At 49.0% G+C, this 20,184-nt stretch overlaps 1 protein-coding gene across 1 annotated transcript; it reads right to left on the bottom strand.

Annotated features, from left to right (window-relative positions):
* Positions 1-1,931: 1,931 nt before the first annotated feature.
* Positions 1,932-2,994, bottom strand: LOC117842952 (uncharacterized). The gene is made up of 2 exons (XM_034723481.2): positions 2,817-2,994; positions 1,932-2,458 (listed from the first exon to the last, which is right to left on the bottom strand). Exons 1-2 carry the CDS (start codon positions 2,977-2,979, stop codon positions 1,995-1,997), a joined length of 627 nt encoding a protein of 208 aa, XP_034579372.1. The 5' UTR covers positions 2,980-2,994; the 3' UTR covers positions 1,932-1,994.
* Positions 2,995-20,184: the final 17,190 nt, after the last annotated feature.

Here is a 20,184-nt window from a genome sequence, read left to right as displayed (position 1 = left end):
ACGTATCCACTTGTGGCATACAGTTCATCAGCATCAGATATCCAATTTGAATCACTATAGCCTTCCAGCACCGCAGGATACCCGGAGTAGTGAATTCCGTAATCCATAGTACCAACTAAATAGCGCATGACTCGCTCAAGCGCATGCCAATGATCATCTCCCGGATTAGAGGTAAACTGGCTCAGTTTGCAAACAACATATGAGATGTCAGGCCTAGTAGCACTGGCTAAATACATAAGTGATCCAATAATCTGAGAGTATCTTAATTGTTCTCTACCAATTCTCTTGTTTTTCCGAAGTATCAAGCTTGGATCATAAGGTGTGGAAGAAGGCTTACTGTCCTTGAAGCCAAACCGGCTCAAGAACTTTTCCACATAATGAGATTGCGTGAGAGTAATCCCATTCTCTCCTTTGATCAACTTGATATTCAGAATTACATCTGCCTCTCCCAGATCTTTCATGTCAAAATTTTGGCACAGAAATGACTTGACCTCTTTAATCACGTCAAGATTTGTACCAAAATTCAGTATGTCATCGACATACAAGCACAATATAACTCCCTCACCCCCACCATGGCGGTAGTACACACATCTATCAGACTCATTGACAGAAAAGCATGCTGATATGAGTGTAGTATCAAATTTCTCATGCCACTGCTTAGGTGCTTGTTTCAGGCCATACAAAGATTTCAGCAATTTACACACCTTGTTCTCTTGACCCTTTATTACAAACCCATCAGGCTGATTCATATAAATTTCCTCATCCAACTCTCCATTAAGGACAGCTGTCTTAACATCCATCTGATGAACGAGAAGACCATGTGAGGTAGCAAGGGAAAGTAATACTCGAATACTGGTCAATCTAGCAACATGTGAGTAAGTGTTGAAGAAATTTATATCTTCGCCTTCTTTCTGGGTATAACCCTGAGCCACAAGTCGAGCCTTGTACTTATCAATAGTACCATCAGGCCTAAGCTTCTTTTTGAACACCCACTTGCAACCCACAGGTTTACAACCATATGGTCGATCAACAACCTCCCAAGTTCCATTAGAAAGAATAGAGTCCATCTCACTATGGATAGCTTCTTTTCAATCATTTGCATCTGGAGATGCAAATGCCTCTGAAATAGTCTTAGGAGTATCGTCTTAGGCATACACCCGGAGAATGAGTTGTCGGCCTCTTTTAACATGAGCAACTATTAGATCTCGTTGTACCAGCCAAGATCAAATAGTTGAGGGTCTACTGTTGGGGGTGCGTCTTAAGTGGACTAAGGGTAGGAACCCTTTGTGTATAATATCGGGTGGGAGCTCCACCCGATAGAGCCCCCATTTGGTACTAAAGGCCTTCCACCCACCGTTCATCTCCTTCTGCTATCTTTAGGCCTTCCATCCGTCGTTCATCTCCTTCTGCTGTCTTTATTTCCCATCCGTCCCCCCACTGCTATCTTATCTTCACATGCACCATCCGTCACCCCACCCCCGCTGCTATCTCTCTCTCCTCTATCTCCCCTTCCGCTAGCTAGATCTCGATCCACTGCCTCCCCTCCCCTCCCTCCTCCGCTCGCCCCTTACCGGCACAGTGAGGAGCAGCGGCGGGGCGAGGTGAGGTGGCGGCGGTGGGCGGGCGAGAGTGGCGGCGAGCAGAGGGCGGAGGCGGGAGTGGCGGAGGGCGGCGGGTGGGTGGTGGGAGGAGGGTGGTGGGCGGGCGGAGGCGGGAGCAGCGGTGGGCGGACGGAGGAGGGCGGCGGAGCCAGTCGTGCGAGGATTTACTTTTTTAATTTTTTAATACCCTTTGGTACCAGTTATTTCAACCGGTACTAAAGAGCCCCCTTAGTATCGAACTACTAAGTACCAGTTGCGAAACCGGTACTAAAGGGGTTCACAACCGGTAATAATGGCATTTTCATGGCACGGCAACTCAACACATATACCTGACCTTCATCACAGATTTATTTTTTCATTATATTATATACTAGCGGAGGTTCACCTTCATTATTAACCGATTACAAAAAAGCCTAGGAGCAGGCAAGCGAAAGGATCGATGACTTTAGCAAAAACCATTTCGACGTCCGGAAGGACCAGCCCATCTGAGGCGGCGATGGCTGGCATCTGCGCATGGACAGTGTCACCGGCACCCTTGTTGTGGCTGGTGGCGGCGCCGCCGGCGTTCGTCGTTGCATGCAGGCCGCCGTTGTTCATCGGACGGAGTAGCCCACCTGAGGCGGAAACCACATCGGTTGGGTGCACCTCCACGGCGACTGCCATCCCGGGAGGAATGCTTGGCGCGCCGCAGGCGTGCGGAGGAGCAACAAGGAACGCCTTGCCGCTGCCATTGCTCGTCAGGGCGTCCAGATGCTGTGCCGAGGTCAGGCTCACGGCCATCACGATCTGGCCCGTGCTCGTCGTCCTGCCGGTGCCGGGGATCGTGGCGTTGTTGATCACCAGCTGCAAAGGAGCATCTGCACACACGCACACGGTGATGAGACGACGACGGCATGCAAAATGCTACTCCCTGCATTCCAAATTGTAGGTCATTTTAATTTTTCTTGGTGCATAATTTTTGTCTAGATACAGTTTATGTCCAGATACATAATAATATGTACAATTTGGAACTATGTTTTTGCGTAAAATTTATGATGCCATGTACATACATAGTCTTCCGCTGCATGCATACGTTATATGATTGTCGATTATTCGGACCGCGTGGAAGGCGTGGTTAGCAAACTCAAACTCATATGATTGTCTATTATTCTTGGGCCATTTGATTTGTGAAAGAAGTTTAATTAGCTTGTTGACCCAGCATATAAATTTACTTACTGCTGATGATCCTGGAGGTGTTGATCTTGCATCGCGCTGTGCCGTAGAAGACGACGACAGTATTATCGTCCTCCTTGCTCTCCGCTGCGAGCACGAGGAGGAAGCAGAGAGTGACCGGGAGAAGCATCTTGCTGGTTGCCATTGCAGCTTTGGTGGTTGCCATTGCAGCGAAAGGTTTGGTCACTATTTATAGGCGAGAGGTGGTGTTTCGATGCCGGGGCTGCTTTCGATGCACATGAATGACAACGTTCACTAGTAGAAGTAGAAAAAGGAACTTCCATCCTCAACAAAAATCTCGATTATTTTTGAACCCGGGACTAAAGGTGATCCTCAAAAAAAGCTCATCCGTGGAGTCACTTTTAGTCCCGGTTGGTGTTACAAACCCGAACTAAAGTCTCCAAGGGACTAAAGGGTCCCCACGAGTCAGATGTGCTGTGTAGGTGAGATGATAAAGAAGCTACACGTGAGGTTTGAGATCATGGGTTCGAATCCCACGCACCGGACACGTGCATATTTCGGGTGAAAAAATTGCATGACTTGTGACTTGCGACGTGTGGGGGGTCTCCTAGGATTTCTAATATTTTTTTGGCGCAAAACCTTACCAACCGGGACTAAAGATATGGCTTTAGTCCCGGGTGAAAGACCTAGGACTAAAGGTTAGGACCTTTAGGGCCTGTTTTCTTCCACCTTGCTAAACTTTAGTTGCTAAAAGTTGCTAAACTTTAGCAAAGCTGTTTGGATACTCTTGCTAAAAGGCATTTAATGAGCTGTAAAAGGACCTATCTACCCTTATTAAAGGTGCGCAGGAGGGGGGAGACAAGCAATAAATGAGGGGTATATGTTGTCCAGCCCACCTTTTAGCAAGTTTTAGCAATCAAAAACTTGCTAAAGTGCTAAACTTTAGCAACTCAACTTTAGAAAGTTTTAGCAAGGGTGTTTGGCAGTTTAGCATCTAAAAGTTGCTAAACTTTAGCAACTAAAATTTAGCAAGGTGGAAGTAAACACCCCCTTAGTCCCGAATGATTAATTCCGGTTAGGAAAATTGAGATCTATTAGGTTTCCCAACCGGGACTAATGCTCGTTTCTCTACCACTGGTTCGTCGTCTAATCAAATGTGTTTGATTTTTTTCGTGGGAGAGAAGTTGAACTATGGCCTAGCTTCCATTTAATATGTACTGTACAGTATCAAAAAAATATGTACACCACGGAATTTGTTTGACTTTTTTCGTGGGAGAGAAGTTGAACTATGGCTTAAGCTTCCATTTAATTTGTTTAATTTGTATTGTACAGTAAAAAAATATGTACACCACGGAAAGACCGTAGCTCACCTTGGTTCGCGAATGGTCTAATGCTAATTGGCTAAACTCATCGACTCTTTAGCTCCTAGCCAAAGTTAACTGGCTACATACCAAATCCACAATTAGTTTTGTTAACAAAACTTCTTGATGATGATTGTAATAATTAACTGTTACCAAAGTGAAATCTAGCCAATCGTTCAAAAAAAGCGAAATCCAGCCATGCCAACCAGTTTTGGTGTAATTCTCATATCCGATGCCAGCACACAACCGCTAATGATCCTCGAGGTTGCAAAATTAGATCTCAAAAATTTCAAAATAATACCCTCGATTATACATAGGAGAAAATAGATTTCATTGCATTTTAGAAGATATAGACACTAGATTTAAAATTTTGAAGATAGGGTGGTGCACGTGTACCGTTTGGTTTTGACTTTCCAAAACCTTTGATATGAACATTTGTATTAACATTTCGAATGAACAAACTCGATCTTCCTTTTGAAAAGGAAGAGCTTATATATGTAACCGCCATAATGTTTCAAAAATATATATTTTATATTTGGCTCCAAAAGCATGAAAAGTCATGGGAGGAGCGTACTATTTAATTTGTAGTGCACGTACAGAATAAATTGTCATAATATGCATGTGCCCATGGGACCGTACACAATATGTATGTGTACATATATTGCTTAGTGTTTATTGTGGCGAATGTAGGATGACGTTTTGATGGTCTTTTTACTTTTTTAGCTGCAGAGATATCACTTCTCATCGATTAATTAGTATAGGCCATGCGCACCGCACTACTAGAGAAATGGCCTTTCGTCATGACGCTCAATACTGGATGTATTTTGGCTCGATACTAATGCTCACATTAGTACCGAGCCTAACGGATAGTCCCCGAGGAGGCCCTTGTGCCCCCGTTTAGTACCGGGTGGGGGCTCCACCTGGCACGGTACTAAAGGTCACCCTTTAGTATCGGATGGGAGCTCCACCCGGTAGAGCCCCCATCCGGTACTAAAGGCCTTCCAACCACCGCTCGTCCTTTTCTGCTGCCTTTTATTTCCCATCCGTCCCCCTCCCCACTGCTATCTTATCTTCACATGCACCATCCGTCCCCCCCACCCCCGCTGCTATCTCTCTCTCCCCTTTATCTCCCCTTCCGCAAGCTAGATCTCGATCCACTGCCTTCCCTCGGCTCCTCCCTCCGCTTGCCCCTTACCGGTGCAGTGAGGAGCAGCAGCGGGGCGAGGTTAGGCGGCGGCGTCGGGTGCGGGGGTGCGGCGGCGGGCAGAGGGCGGAGGTGTAAGTGGCGGAGGGCGGCGGGCAGGCGGCGGGAGGAGGGTGGGCGGAGGTGGGGGCAGGCGGCAGGAGGGCGGAGGTGGGAGCGGCGGCGGGAAGGTGGAGGAAAGTGGCGGGGCCGTGCGAAGGGTGGAGGTGGGAGAGGCGGGCGGACGGAGGAAGGCGGCGGGGCCGGGCGGAGGGTGGCAGCGGGGGCGGGGCGGCGGGAGGAGGGCGGCGAGCAGGCGGTGGAGGACGGAGGCGGGCGGGCGGAGGAGGGTGGCGGGGCTGAGCATGCGGAGGGCGGCGGCGGGGGGATTTGCTTTTTTTAATTTTTTTAATACCCTTTGGTACCAGGTTTTTCAACCGGTACTAAAGGATCCCTTTAGTACTTAGTACCGAACTATTACTAACGGTTGCGAAACTGGTACTAAAATCCTTAGTAATGATGGCACGATAACGCAACCCATATACCTGACCTTCATCACAGATTTATTTTTTCATTATATTATATACTAGCGGAGGTTCACCTTCATTATTAAGCGGATGAAGATATGCCTAGGAGCAGGCAAGCGAAACGATCTATGACTTTAGCAAAAACCATTTCGACGTACAGAAGGGCCAGCCCATCTGAGGCGGCGATGGTTGGCATCTGCGCGTGGACAGTGTCACCGGCGCCCTTGTTGTGGCTGGTGGCGGCGGAGCCGGCGTTCGTCGTTGCATGCAGGCTGCCGTTGGTCATCGAACCGACGGTAACCACCACATCGGTTGGGTGCACCTCCGCGGCGACCGCCATCCCGGGAGGAATGCTTGGCGCGCCGCAGGCGTGCGGAGGAGTGACAACGAACGCCTTGCCGCTGCCATTGCTCATCAGGGCGTCCAGATGCTGTGCTGAGGTCAGCCTCACGGCCATCACGCACTAAAGGGTGACTTTTAGTCCACCAACCGGGACTAAAGATCCCCATAAGTTACTACAAAAGGATTGCATCCTCTATTGAACTAGATGTGTTATGTAAGTAAGATGGTAAGAAAGCTATGCGCGAGGCTTTTGGTCGTGGGTTCGAATCCCACGCACTGCTGACGAGCATGTTTCGCTTAAAAAATCGCGTTTAGTGTGAAACACTCGGGACAAAAGGCTGGACGTTTACTACCAGTTGGGAAAACCGAGATATATGGAACCTTTTGGACTAATGCTCGTTTCTCTACTGTGAACGTTCGTCGTCTAATCAAATTTGTTTGACTTTTTTCGTAGGAGAGAAGCTGAACTATGGCTTAGCTTCCATTTAGTTTGTATTGTACATTACCAAAAACAAATATGTACACCGCACGAATAGTCGAATGCTAATTGGCTAAACTCATCGACTCTTTAGTTCCTAGCCAAAGTTAACTGGCTACATACCAAATCGAGAATTAGTTTTGTTAACAAAACTTCTTGATGATGAAAAGTGAAATCTAGCCAATCGTTCAAAAAAAGGTGAAATCCAGCCATGCCAACTAGTCTTGGTGTAATTCTCATTGATCCGATGCCAGAAAAATAGATCTAAAAAATTTCAAAATAATACCCTCGATTATACATAGGAGAAAATAGATTTCATTGCATTTTAGAAGATATAGACACTAGATTTAGGCCCTATTTGGGAGGAAGGGGCTAAAATTTAGCCCTGGCTAAACTTTAGCCCTCTCAAATGAAAGGGCTAAACTTTAGCACATTGGGTGTTTGGGAAGAGGGCTAAAGTTTAGCACCTCTTCTGTAAAATGTCCCTTTTGCCCCTACTGTGCTGCCCCTCCTACCGTTTTCCTCTCCGCCGGTGTTCAGCAGGGGCTTCTCGGGTGGCCGCGGGGCGCAAGCGGCCGGCAGCAGCGGCGCCGGCGAGCGCGCCGAGGAGGCGGCGTAACGTGGCGGCAGGGCAGGGGATGAGCAGGCGCGGCGCGGATCCAGCTGTAGCGGCGGTGGTGAGGCGGACTGCTCTGGCGGTCTCCACCGCCGCCACCTCGCTGCATCAGTCCGCCGCCGCCGACAAGCCGAAGCCGAAGCGCTCCCCGCGGTCGCAGAAGGGCGCCGGCCTGCTGCTTGCCCTCCAGTGAGGCGCCGGTCGCCACAGCCGCGGGCGCCGGCGCCATGGCCAGCGCCGGCATGGCCACCGCCGGATCCGACCGGAGGAGGCGGGGGTCGGCGCGGAGGCGGCAGGGGCGGGCGGGGCCGGCCAGGCGGCGGCGGCGAGGCGGAGGTGGCGGCACGGTGGCGCGGTCCAACCCAGGCGCGTGGATCATCGTGCGCACCGGCACCACGGGGTCGTCGGACAGTTGGCAGACGTGGGGCCGGCTCGAGGCGTGGCAGGAGTCGGCGGCGGCGGCGCCGGCGGCGAGCAGCAGGGACACGGTGCGACTGCGGCTGCACCTGCTCCTGGACGGGCAGGACGACTGCGTGCTGGTGTTGGAGGCGCCACTGGGCAGTGACAAGGGCGGCGAGTTCTCCATCGACATGGACAGGCAGGTACCGGCGCCGGTGCCGGCCACGGCGGTGGCGGCGGGGCACTGCGCGGTGAGCCTGGGCGCCGCGTGCGTGGGATCTGGCGCGAAGGAGAGAGAAGAGCGCGGGGAGGAGAGAGGGGAGGGTACCGGGTGGAATTTTGGATGACGGGGACCACTTTTAGCACTTTTAGTCCATTTTAGCACCTCTTGAGAGGCTAATGGATTATGGGGGCTAAAATTTAGCCCCTCCATTTTAGCCTAGATGTTTGGGAGCACTAGGGGCTAAAAGTGACTAAAATAGGGGTGCTAAAATTTAGCACCCCCTCCCAAACACCCCCTTGATGTTTTGGAGATGACTCAAACTATAGGGTGGTGCCAGTGTACCGTTTGGTTTTGACTTTCTAAAACCTTTTGATATGAACATTTGTTTTAACATTTCGAATGAACAAACTCGATCTTCCTTTCGAAAAGGAAGAGCTTATACATGTAACCGCCATAATGTTTCAAAAATGTACATTCTATATTTGGCTCCAAAAGCATGAAAAGTCATGGGAGGAGCGTACTATTTAATCTGTAGTGCACATACAGAATAATTTGTCATAATATGCATGTGCCCATGGGACCGTACACAATATGTATGTGTACGTATATTGCTTACTGTATATTGTGGCGAATGTAGGACGACGTTTTGATGGTCTTTTTACTTTTTTTTAGCTGCAGAGATATCACTTCTCATCGATTTATTAGTATAGGCTATGCACTGTGCACCACTAGAGAAATGGTCTTTCGTCCCGAGGTTCAATACCGGTTGTATTTTGGCACGGTACTAATGTTGTACTAATGTTGAGCATTAGTACCGGACCTAACGGATAGTCTCCAAGGAGGACCTCGTGCCCCCCATTTAGTACCGGGTTGGGGCTCACCTTGTACTAAAGGTCACCCTTTAGTAGGTCACCCTTTAGTAGGTCACCCTTTAGTATCGGGTGGGAGCTCCACCCGGTAGAGCCCCCATCTAGTACTAAAGGCCTTCCATCAGCCGCTCGTCTCCTTCTGTTGTCTTTATTTCCCATCATCCGCCCCCTATCTTATCTGCACATGCACCATCCGTCCCCCCACCACGGCTGCTATCTCTCTCTCCTCTATCTCCCCTTCTGCTAGCTAGATCTCTATCCACTGCCTCCCCTCCCCTCCCCCCTCCGCTCACCCCTTACCGGCATAGTGAGGAGCAGCGGCGGGACGAGGTGAGGCGGCGGCAGTAGCAGCCACGGCGGGCGGGCAGGGATGGGGAGCAGCGGCAGGTAGAGGGCGGAGGCGGGAGTGGCGGAAGGCGGCGAGGGTAGGTGGCAGGAAGGCGGAGGCAGGAGCGGCGGCGGGAATGTGGAGGAAGGCGGCGAGGCCGAGCGAACAATGGAGGCGGGAGAAGCAACGGGCGGGTGGAGGAAGGCGGCGGGGTCGGGCGGAGGAAGGCGGCGGGGGCGGTGGGCGGAGGGTGGAGGGTGGATGGAGGCGGGGGCGGGCGGTGGCGGGTGGGCGGAGGAGGGCAGCAGAGCTGGGCATGCGGAGGGCGGCGGCAGGAGGATTTGCCTTTTTTTTAATTTTTAATACCCTTTGGTACCAGTTATTTCAACCGGTATATCGAACTACTAGTACCGTTTGCGAAACCGGTATTAAAGTCCCTAAAGTCCCTAGTAATGATGGCACGGCAACGCAACACATATACCTGATCTTCATCAAAGATTTATTTTTTCATTATATTATATACTGGCGGAGGTTCACTTTCATTATTCAGGGGATGAAGATATGCCTAGGAGCAGGCAAGCGAAACGATCTATGACTTTAGCAAAAACCATTTCGACGTACGGAAGGGGCCAGCCCATCTGAGACGGCGATGGTTGGCATCCGCGCGTGGACAGTGTCACCGGCGCCCTTGTTGTGGCTGGTGGCGGCGGAGCCGGCGTTCGTCGTTGCATGCAGGCTGCCGTTGATCATCGAACCGAATAGCCCACCTGGAACGGAAACCACCACATCGGTTGGGTGCACCTCCGCGGCGACCGCCATCCCGGGAGGAATGCTTGGCGCGCCGCAGGCGTGCGGAGTGACGACGAACGCCTTCCCGCTGCCATTGCTCATCAGGGCGTCCAGATGCTGTGCCGAGGTCAGCCTCACGGGCATCACGATCGGCACTAAAGGGTCCCCACAAGTTACTATAAAAGGATTGCATCCTCTATTCAATTAGATGTGTTGTGTAAGTGAGATGGTAAGGAAGCTACACGCGTGGTTTGAGGTTGTGGGTTCGAATCCCATGCATGAGCATATTTTGCTTAAAAAAATCGCGTTTCTTGCAACGTGCGTGTTGGGGGGTCTTCCGAGAATTTCTAATATTTTTTTTAACTGCTCCAAACTAAATCACAGTAGAAGTTACAGCAACTCAGGCTGGACCAAAACAGCAAGGAAAATCGAGATATATGAACTAAAGGTTGGAACTTTACTCCCAAATGATTAGTAACGGTTTCCCAATCAGGACTAATGCTCGTTTGTCTACCTGTTCATTTCTCTACCGGTGAATGTTCTTCGTCTAATCTAATTTGTTTGACTTTTTTTGGTGGGAGAGAAGCTGAACTATGTCTTCCATTTAATTTGTATTGTACAGTACCAAAAAAAATATGTACACCACACGAATGGTCGAATGCTAATTGGCTAAACTCATCGACTCTTTAGTTCCTAGCCAAATTTAACTGGCTACATACCAAATCGAGAATTAGTTTTGTTAACAAAACTTCTTGACGATGATTGTAATAATTAACTGTTACCAAAGTGAAATCTAGCCAATCGTTCAAAAAAAAGTTGAAATCCAGCCATGCCAACCAGTTTTGGTGTAATTCTCATATCCGATGCCAGCACACAACCGCTAATGATGCTCGAGGTTGCAAAATTAGATCTCAAAAATTTCAAAATAATACCCTCGATTATACATAGGAGAAAATAGATTTTATTGCATTTTAGAAGATATAGACACTAGATTTAAAATCTTGGAGATGACTCAAACTATAGGGTGGTTATTAAGTTGTCTCGTAGTCCTACAATTCCTCTTATGAGGCGGTTGTTTCACGAAACAACGACCTCTTTCTCTCTCCTCGCTCTCTCTCCTCCACATCATCAAAAATCCTACGTGGCACTTTAGAAGATGACCTATGAGACCGCTGACGTGTAGCAATGTACTTGCTCTAAACACTCTACCACAAATTTAAACAATCAAGCTTTAAAAAAAGTATTTCAATGGGCTCTCTGTAGACCCTCCATTTTTAGATGTTTTCGTATCCCCTGTCCACCCTCATACCTACTCTCTAGGGAATGGGCACAACCCACCCACCCTTCTTCCTTCTCCTTCCCTGCTACCTGACTTTGCCCTTGTTGTCCTTTGCGTCTCTCGTCCAACTCCATCCCACCCACCTTCGCCCCACGCAGCGTCTGGATCCACCAGCCGGTTCGAGGTCATTCGCCCACTGTGGTGAGCTGAGATCGCCATCGGACCAAGCATGAGAGAAAGAAGAGGCAAAAAGGAGAGGAGATAGAATAGAAAACTAAATAAAATAGAATGCTTAGTAACTAATGAACAGGTCTCACTTGTCATAAGAAAAATAGAGGGTAAGAATTGAGGGCTATTGCTAGGGTTGGAGCAAGTTTTAAGACCCTCAAGAAATAGAGACATGTCCCATTTAGTGTTTGAAGGGTCTGATTTAGAGACTATTGCTGAAGTTTTTTTTGAATCACACAGTACAGATGCAGACACCCACATACACGCATAGACGCTCGTCCCTATAAATACACGCACGCAAATCTACCCCTAGGAGCACCTCCGAAAGACTAAGCATGTCGTCTACCACTAAAAGAATAACGCTGGATAAATCCTGAAATAAATCCAAAAAAAAGCGAGCACCTATGCAGAGTCGAGGATTCGAACCCGGGTAGGTAGTGTCGGATTTAGTGATCGGTAGTCCACCAGGTAACCTTAAAGGTGAGGTGCTCGGTGCGGTAGTTGTCGGGGGTGCCGAACGTGACCGGCAGGATTGATAGGATAGTCTTCGTAGGGATGGAGCTGCTCAAAGTTGAAGTCCATGCGCTTCAGGGGTCTCGGTGAAAATGATGTTGAGGCCGCTGCCGCCATCGATCAGCATCTTGGAGAAGAGGACTCTGTCAATGGTGGGGCACACCACCAGCGGGTAAGACCTAGGGTCCGGGATGTGCACTCAGTGGTCTTCCTGGAGAAGGTTATGGGCATCTCTGACCACCGCAGATACTGGACTAGTGCGACGGAGATGGAGTGCACTTCCTACCTTTGCAACTTGTGCTTGTGATTGTTGTAGAAAGCTTTAGGGTCGTCGATGACGATGCTCACCTCCTAGGAAATTTCTGATATTTTTTTGACGCAAAACCCTTTAATCCAGGTTGGTATCACCAACCGGGACTAAAGATATGGCCTTAGTCCCGGGTGAAAGACTCGGGACTAAAGGCCAGGACCTTTAGTTCTGAATGATTAGTTCTGATTGGGAGAATCGAGATATATGAGGTTTCCCAATCGGGACTAATGCTCGTTTCTCTCCCGGTGAACGTTGGTCATCTAATCAAATTTGTTTGACTTTTTTAGTGAGAGAGAAGCTGAACTATGGCTTAGCTTCCATTTAATTTGTATTGTACAGTACCAAAAAAAAACATGTACACCACGGAAAGACCGTAGCTCACCTTGGTTCAAATGGTCGAATGGCTAAACTCATCGACTCTTTAGTTCCTAGCCAAAGTTAACTGGCTACATACCATATTGACAATTAGTTTTGTTAACAAAACTTCTTGATGATGATTGTAATAATTAACTGGTACCTAAGTGAAATCTAGCCAATCGTTCAAAAAAGGTGAAATCCAGCCATGCCAACCAGTTTTGGTGTAATTCTCATTGATCCCATGCCAGCACACAACCTCTAATAATCCTCGAGGTTGCAAAATTAGATCTAAAAAATTTCAAAATAATACCCTCAATTATACATAGGAGAAAATAGATTTCATTGCATTTTAGAAGATATAGACACTAGATTTAAAGTTTTGGAGATGACTCAAACTATAGGGTGGTGCACGTGTTGGCCGGTGCCAGGGGCGGCATACCCTGGGGCCCAGGCATGGATGGATGGATACGCGTATAGGAAGCTTCTGTGTGTCACGCCCGTCGGCCCATCTCTCTCGGGCACTTGGCACTATTCGCGACTCAGCGCCGTCGGCTTCTGGGACCCGTTCCCTGAGCAGCTCGCCGCGCTCGTGTCGCTCGACCTCAGCGGCAACAGCATCGAGGGCCAGGTGCCCGCCGGCCTCGCCGCGCTGGGGAGCCGGCTTGAGGTGCTGAACCTCGGCGGCAACCGGCTCTCCGGCGTGCTCCACCCGGCGCTGCTCCGCAACCTCACCGGCCTGCACCTCCTCGACCTGTCCGGGAACCAGTTCACGGAGTCCGAGCTGCCACCGGAGATCGGCGAGATGAGCAGCCTCCGGTGGCTGTTCCTGCAGGGGTCGGGGTTGGCCAGCGCGATCCCCGAATCCTTCTTCGGGCTGGAGCAGCTGCAGGTTCTTGACCTGTCCATGAACAGCCTGACGGGAGCCGTGCACCACGATTCGGTGTCAGGTTTCATAAGCTCATGACCCTGGATTTGTCGCAGAATGGCCTCTCCGGGCCGTTTCCGGAGGAGATTTTTTTTCGGCCTCTCCGGGCCATTCCCCGTTCAAATTGCACAAGATTGTTTTTAGCATACCCTGTGATAAAATTCTAGGTCCATCACTAGTCGGTACGGAAGTACCAGATGATGTCACGGTCTCCAACACCAGCAAGCGTGTTGCGATTGTTGAAGAAGCGGTTAACGTACTTGCGAGTTTCGTTCTTCCGCTGGCGGACTTGGCCGAGGTTTTCCATGTTTTTAGGTCGAGTGTATGTAGCATGATAGTTTTGGGTGAAGGCTCTAGCAAACTGTCCCCATGTGTCGATGCAGCCTCGCGGGATGTTTTTCGAGCCATAGGAGATCTGCATTTCCCATCACCACCGGAAAGTAGGAGGCCATTTGGTCGCAGGTGCCATGCACAGCCTTGACCGTGGTGCAGTACGTCTTCAGCCAGATCTTCGGGTCGGAGCGACCGTCGTACTTCTCGTTGATGGCTGCCTTGAAGGTGGGTGGCCACTGGACAGCCCTGAGGCGGGGGAGGGGGTGAATGCGACGAACCTATCGATGTCCATGTCGTCGTCTTCCATAAGGCAGTACTGTATCGGTGGGGCCCTGGGGCATGCACCGTTGTGTGCTAGAACCACCTAAAATAATCCGGCTTAAGTGTGCTAATCATCACCTTAAATGCGATCGGACACATTAATCAGATCTAGATGGAAATTTGTTAGGTTTCACCCGATACAACCACATATTTGAGATCGAAACAAGCATACAAATACTCGTACGAAGATAAGCCCAGAGATTACAACAATCCAGATGAAAACATCACAGAGGTCCATATTTATGTATTACAATCTGAGTTCAATTCATAAAGTGATTCAGAGTTCAAGTGCAGCGAAAAGAATCGATAGTCTAACGACGATACATGACATCATGGTGAAGCCGCCCATGACATCACTCACCAAGGTCCTCACCCATCGAGGACGTGTCCCACTCAACCGTCCATCCCGGAGGGAGCTGGCAAGAACAAGTCAAATTAGCAACCATTGCATCAATTTCATTACCTGAAAACAAAGTCACAAGCAAGGCTAAGTATACTAATACTCCGCAAGGCTTACCTAACAAGTGGTATCCAATCCACCGACTCCTGGACATGCAAGGCATTTTGGCTGAAAGGTTGTTTTTTGCCAAAAACTTCTAAAATGGGTCCTTGTTTTCAAGTTTTAGCATCAAATTCTAGTTGATTAACCATTCTAAATAAGCATCTATTCTAAGCAAGCATGGTAGAACAATCCATTTAATCAAGTCTCAATATTAAACATCATCCTTGTTCATCTTTTTACTCAATGCAGCATAGTGGTCAAGCAGTCTCAATAATTGCGAGAAACAAACCTTGCAAGGTGGATCTAAACACACGACTTGCACGTACCGCGATGGGTCCACCCATTATCAACGGATCCCATCGATCCCCGGTGCATGTCCAGGGCCCACTTCCCTTGGATACAAGGCCCCACCGGTCCCTGAAACAAGGCCATGTCATGGTCGCACTTGTACCCACATGATATACTAATGGAACTGTTTCCAGAGAGAGCGGGGAAAAGGTCCACGCCCGGTTCAATCAGGTACTAGGCTTACCGATTACCATATTCTTCAGCATGTGTTTAGTACGTTCAAAAACTTGACCACGAACACCGACACATTTCGACCTTAGCAATTTGCTCTATACAGACGGAGCATCAACAAATTCAGGAACATCGCACAAAGACCCGCTCGTCGATCTTATGATTCCAACATAAGTAAACAGGCAATTCCTATATCTCACGAGTGACAGGAAATCACTTGACTTTTACCATGTCCCTATTTAGCATAGCAACTAAGCGACCTAACATGCTAGTATTCAAAACATGGGTATTAGGAGCATGCAACTAGGGTTTCGCTACAACTCCTATGGACTTAATGCACACACATAAGTAACAAGAATATTGTATAAATTTGGAAATTAGGGTTATACTCCGGGGCTTGCCTTCCCGCCCTGAATCAGCCTTGGGATCTACCAAACTTTGGTTCAGGCCTCGGTTTGCCTCGATCACGTTCAGCTCACCCTCCTTCTGTCCTTCTTCGCATTACGGGATGAGCTCGTACATTCCGTCGGTGATGTTAGCTTCTGCACGAGATGCATATGCATAAGATTTCTTTTATAATCTTTTGTGACGTAGGTTTTATTTCGTTAACCATTACAAAAACATGGGGTGTATTTTCTTTTGGCCACATTCACCTAGACAAGTCATAAACATTTCTTTTCTTTTGGCCACATTCACCTAGACAAGTTTATAAACATTTCCTTTCTTCACAAAACAGATTGGTTGGAAAAAAATATAGGTTTTAATTTGATGGTGATTGTGTACACATATAAAATTCTCAAAAATTTATTATTCAAAAGACAACAGGTTGTGCTATTCTGGTACTGTTTAGAAAATTTTTTTAGGAATGATCATGCTACTGATGAAGAGCATAAATAATCATTTGTGAGCCTACAAATCCTAGTAGCAATAATCTTTACAAAATAAACTAGCTTTCAACATGAATAAATATTCAGGAAACATCTGCTAGTATATGAACATCAATAATTTACAGGAGCTTTCCCCTACACAAGAAATCTACTATCAAAATTTAAGATGGATTTGACAATTATAGAATTTACTAAAAATCGAACATGGTTACACTACAGATACGAAGAATGATTTATAACTAGAGTTCTATCATCAGTTTAGTTCTACAAACTTTATAGAATGGTTTTCAACACTATCATATAGTACTATGAATTTATCAGGATATTATGAGTACGAAAACTATTTATTCCATAATAAGGAGATTAAACAATATGCATTTTGATAAGCAACAAAAACACATATTTCACAAGATCAAGTATTTTTACTAGCTAGATATGAGCATCAGAAAGCTAACAAAATTTATTTCGCATTTTTACCATTTCTCTATGATTTTATACGGATTTCCAAAGTTACAGCCATTTCAACTAAAACTAAACCCGAAAAAGGAAAAACACTTTTTGCAAGAAAACCCTCCGAAACACTTTTTCCCGATAGATACGCCCTTCATTTTATGAACTAACCCCTGACTTTTGCACTTAAGGTCCCTGAAACTAAAACTTAGATTACAAGGGGTCCTTGGCCGGCCGGCGGCTCGGGGAGCTCGATTCCGATGATGTGGGTCCACGAGGGCATAGGCTAGGGTCACGAGGGCGACGAGGGACTTAACAGCTGCCGGTTTGGTGCAGGACTCGGAGGAGGGCCGGTGATGGCTCGCGGTGGAGCAGTGGCGGCGCGGCCGCTTCGGCTTCGGCTCCGGTGATGGTAGCGGCAGGGGTGGAGGTTTGTGGGGCTGGGGAGGTGGAGTGGTTGTAGGGGAAGGCGCTCGTGCGCTTGGGTAGCGACGGGGATGGCCGGGAGGGGGTGCTCGTCGTGCGGCGGCAATGGCAGAGCGGTGGTGGTGAGGGCGGCCGGCAAGGCATGGACACGGGGCCCTTTTATAGGCCATTAGGGGAAGGGAAGGGGCGAGGCGTTGAGGTTGAGCCTCGCAGCTCACTAGTGCGGCAAGGTAGTGGCCGGGCGCGCAGGGAGTGGCTTGGCGTGCCGACCGCGGATTTTGTTGTGTAGGGAGGGAGATCACGCGCGCGAGGGTTGGGCGAGCTGCTACGCGCTCTTGTGCTGTTGCCTCACCGTCGACCATTGGCTTGGCACGGCACGGCGGCAGGCATCGCACGCCACGTGGCGACGGTTAGCGAGGTGACCGCGCACAGGGCGCGTCGCGTGCGCGTGGCATGCGAAGGTGCCGTCTTCAACGCGAGTTTTCTCACAAGTTTTGAACTACACATTTGAATCTCCAAATATAAAAGTTGGAGTTCAAAGTAGAGGCTACAACTTTTGTAAAAGCTGACATATGAAAAAACTTGATGAACTTGGAGATAAACTTGGGAGAAGTTTGGTGGAACGCCGGCCAAAACTGGGTTTGAAAATGATTTGATTTTTGTCCAAACTTCTTCTCAATTTTTGAGTACCTTCCACTCAAAATAAAGAAAAGTTCCAATTATAAAAGTTGCTCCATTTGAAGAGATCTATCACTTTTATATTGGAAAAAAATTGAGTTCTTGTATAAAATTTGTTTTTATTTGCTTCCTAAGTGAGCATCATTACAAGGGTGTTTAACACAACCATTTTGATTTTTCTTTGACTTATTTCTTAATTTTTCTTGATTTGGCTCTTAATTACTTGAGATGTCACACGTTGTCATGCTGGGGTGGGTTGTAGGCATTGCCAGGGGTGCCATAGCGACGGTCGCAATCGTCGCGGTGGCGTAGCTCCTCCTCCCGACGGTTGCGGGCCTCCTACTCCACGTCGCATTTTGGCTGGTTGACGACCGCCTAGAGCACCGAAGTCACAGTTGTATTGGGCGCACCACTGGAGCTCCGCCTCATCCTACTCCTAGTGACGGTCCTTGAGCTCACCACGGAGGTCATGGCGGTCGTAGAGATCGCGGTCAGGTTGACGACTAGGCCGACCGTGGCGTTCACCGTCTCCTAGCTGTCATGACGGCAGTTGTCGCGGTGGTGGTTATCTGGTCAGCGGTCGTCGTCGTCAGGATGGTGGTCATTGCCTTGGACTGGACCACCTCCTCCTCTTGAATGGGTTCAAGCCGGCCTCCCTTGTGGCGACTGTGGTCAGCTCGACTATGATCGGATCTACTCTGAGTAGATCGGCTTCGAGAATGCCGGGTAGATGTAGATCTTGAGTGCGACGATCAGCTTCTTGAGCACGCTAGGGACTGGGCCTTTTCCTCTATCTGGGCATTAGCAACACGGAGGTGCACCCGGATCCACTGTAGTTGCTCTGAATTCGGAAGGTTTTCCAGATCGGCAAAGACACCCCCAGGTTGGCCTAGGGTGTGGTAAAGACATTGTAGCCGGCTTGTTTTAAGTCGGCATGTAGATTGCGAGCACGCAGGGGGTTAGGGCGCCTTTGCCGACCTCCTGCATCGTCCTGGCCACCATAGTTGCCGTTGTTAGGTGCCGGTGGGACGGGCGGTATGCCGACCATTGCAGGGGCGGCAAACGGCTGACGAACTTGCTCGTCTCATTCCTGTTGGCGGTGCCTGCCGCGATCTCAATTCCTCTCGTTGGCCCTTCCTCCTGGGAGGAAGTTTTTCCATCATGAGAAGGTTCATCGGCGAAGACAGCGAAGACTTCCTGACCTACTGACGTAGAGCTTCCGTTGTCGCCCTCGCCGTAAGGGTTTGGGGTTAGGGCGAAGCGAGGGACTTGGAACTCGCCGCAGTCCAGAACCTGGGTGGGCCGTCAGATTGAATCTAGAAAGACTGCACGGGTTTTTCGAAAAACATGACAGCCGAGTTCTTGATGACAAAAGGGGCATGGGGAGAGCCCTGTGCCGACCTTCCGAGGCGTAGTACCGCATCAGAAAGGTTGATGCACTCAGCAATGATGTTGCCGATGCGATCTAGCCCCGCGATTAGATCGGAGGGTGTGGGTGGGCGGGTTGCCATGAGTATGCGCGGGATCCTCTCTAGGAGAGAGAGATCACCGACCTGCTAGGCAAGCGGCTTGATGATCCTCGAGTGAAGATCTTACTCCGTTGATGCAGGTCCGACGGATGCTGAGTTGGTAGCAGACACCGAGTCGGCGATGGAGGCGGCGGAGTTGGAGTCCACTGGCATGCTCCCAAAGCGGAGCTGGATAGGATTGGCGAGGAAGTCATTCATGTTCTCAGGGAAAATGATGCCGGGGCGGGATGCCATCGAGCTCGCTGGGGAGGATCTCACAATCACCCCTACCTGGCCCGCTAACTGTCGGATTTAGTGACCAGCAGTCAACTAGGGGATTACCTAGGTGGTAGATTTGTAGGCGGGGGAGATCGTAAGACCAAGAACTTGAATGTAACACAGGACGCAAGGTTTAGACAGGTTCGAGCCTCCGGAGAGTAGTACCCTACGTCCTGTGTTCTGGTGGATTGTATTGTTGATCGCAGGTGCGAAGAGTTAACGTGCCATGGGGTAAATTGCGTTAACCTCGAGGGGCACCCCTGGCCGCCTTATATATGCTGATGACCTAGGGTTACAATCGGATAGGATCTAATCCTAGTCGGTTATTACATGGAAAGCAATTTGAGTCGGTTTACAACAAGTATCCCGTGATATCCGGACAGAATGTTCACCCGACCTCCGAACTTGTGCTCCACGTATGTTCATGCCTTGGCCCGCACGGCGTGGTCGGACGGGCTCACCTGTCAGGACCGACCAGTATCCTGATCGGTGGGGAGCAATAGGTACCCTTATCCCTCGGGCAGGTTCCATCACACCAGATGAGCTGCGCTCAGTTCAGAGACTGCTGACGAAGTTGTTTTTATATAATTTGCCATACCAAATCAACAATTCTGTAAGTGTACACAATCATAAAGGGAGGTCTCCAGACACTGAGATGGGCTAGGCTTTTAGCTCGTGTGATTTGAATGATATGATGGGTTTTTTTTGGCTAGGCCAAATTTAGTAGACCTTTTCAAGTCCTACTATTTTCTTTTGTAGGGTAACACTTGGACCAAAACT

The sequence above is a fragment of the Setaria viridis genome, chromosome 2 (assembly GCF_005286985.2).
Source record: "Setaria viridis chromosome 2, Setaria_viridis_v4.0, whole genome shotgun sequence".
In the NCBI taxonomy this organism is placed as follows: domain Eukaryota; kingdom Viridiplantae; phylum Streptophyta; class Magnoliopsida; order Poales; family Poaceae; genus Setaria; species Setaria viridis.
This window is presented reverse-complemented; position numbering and strand designations above follow the sequence as displayed.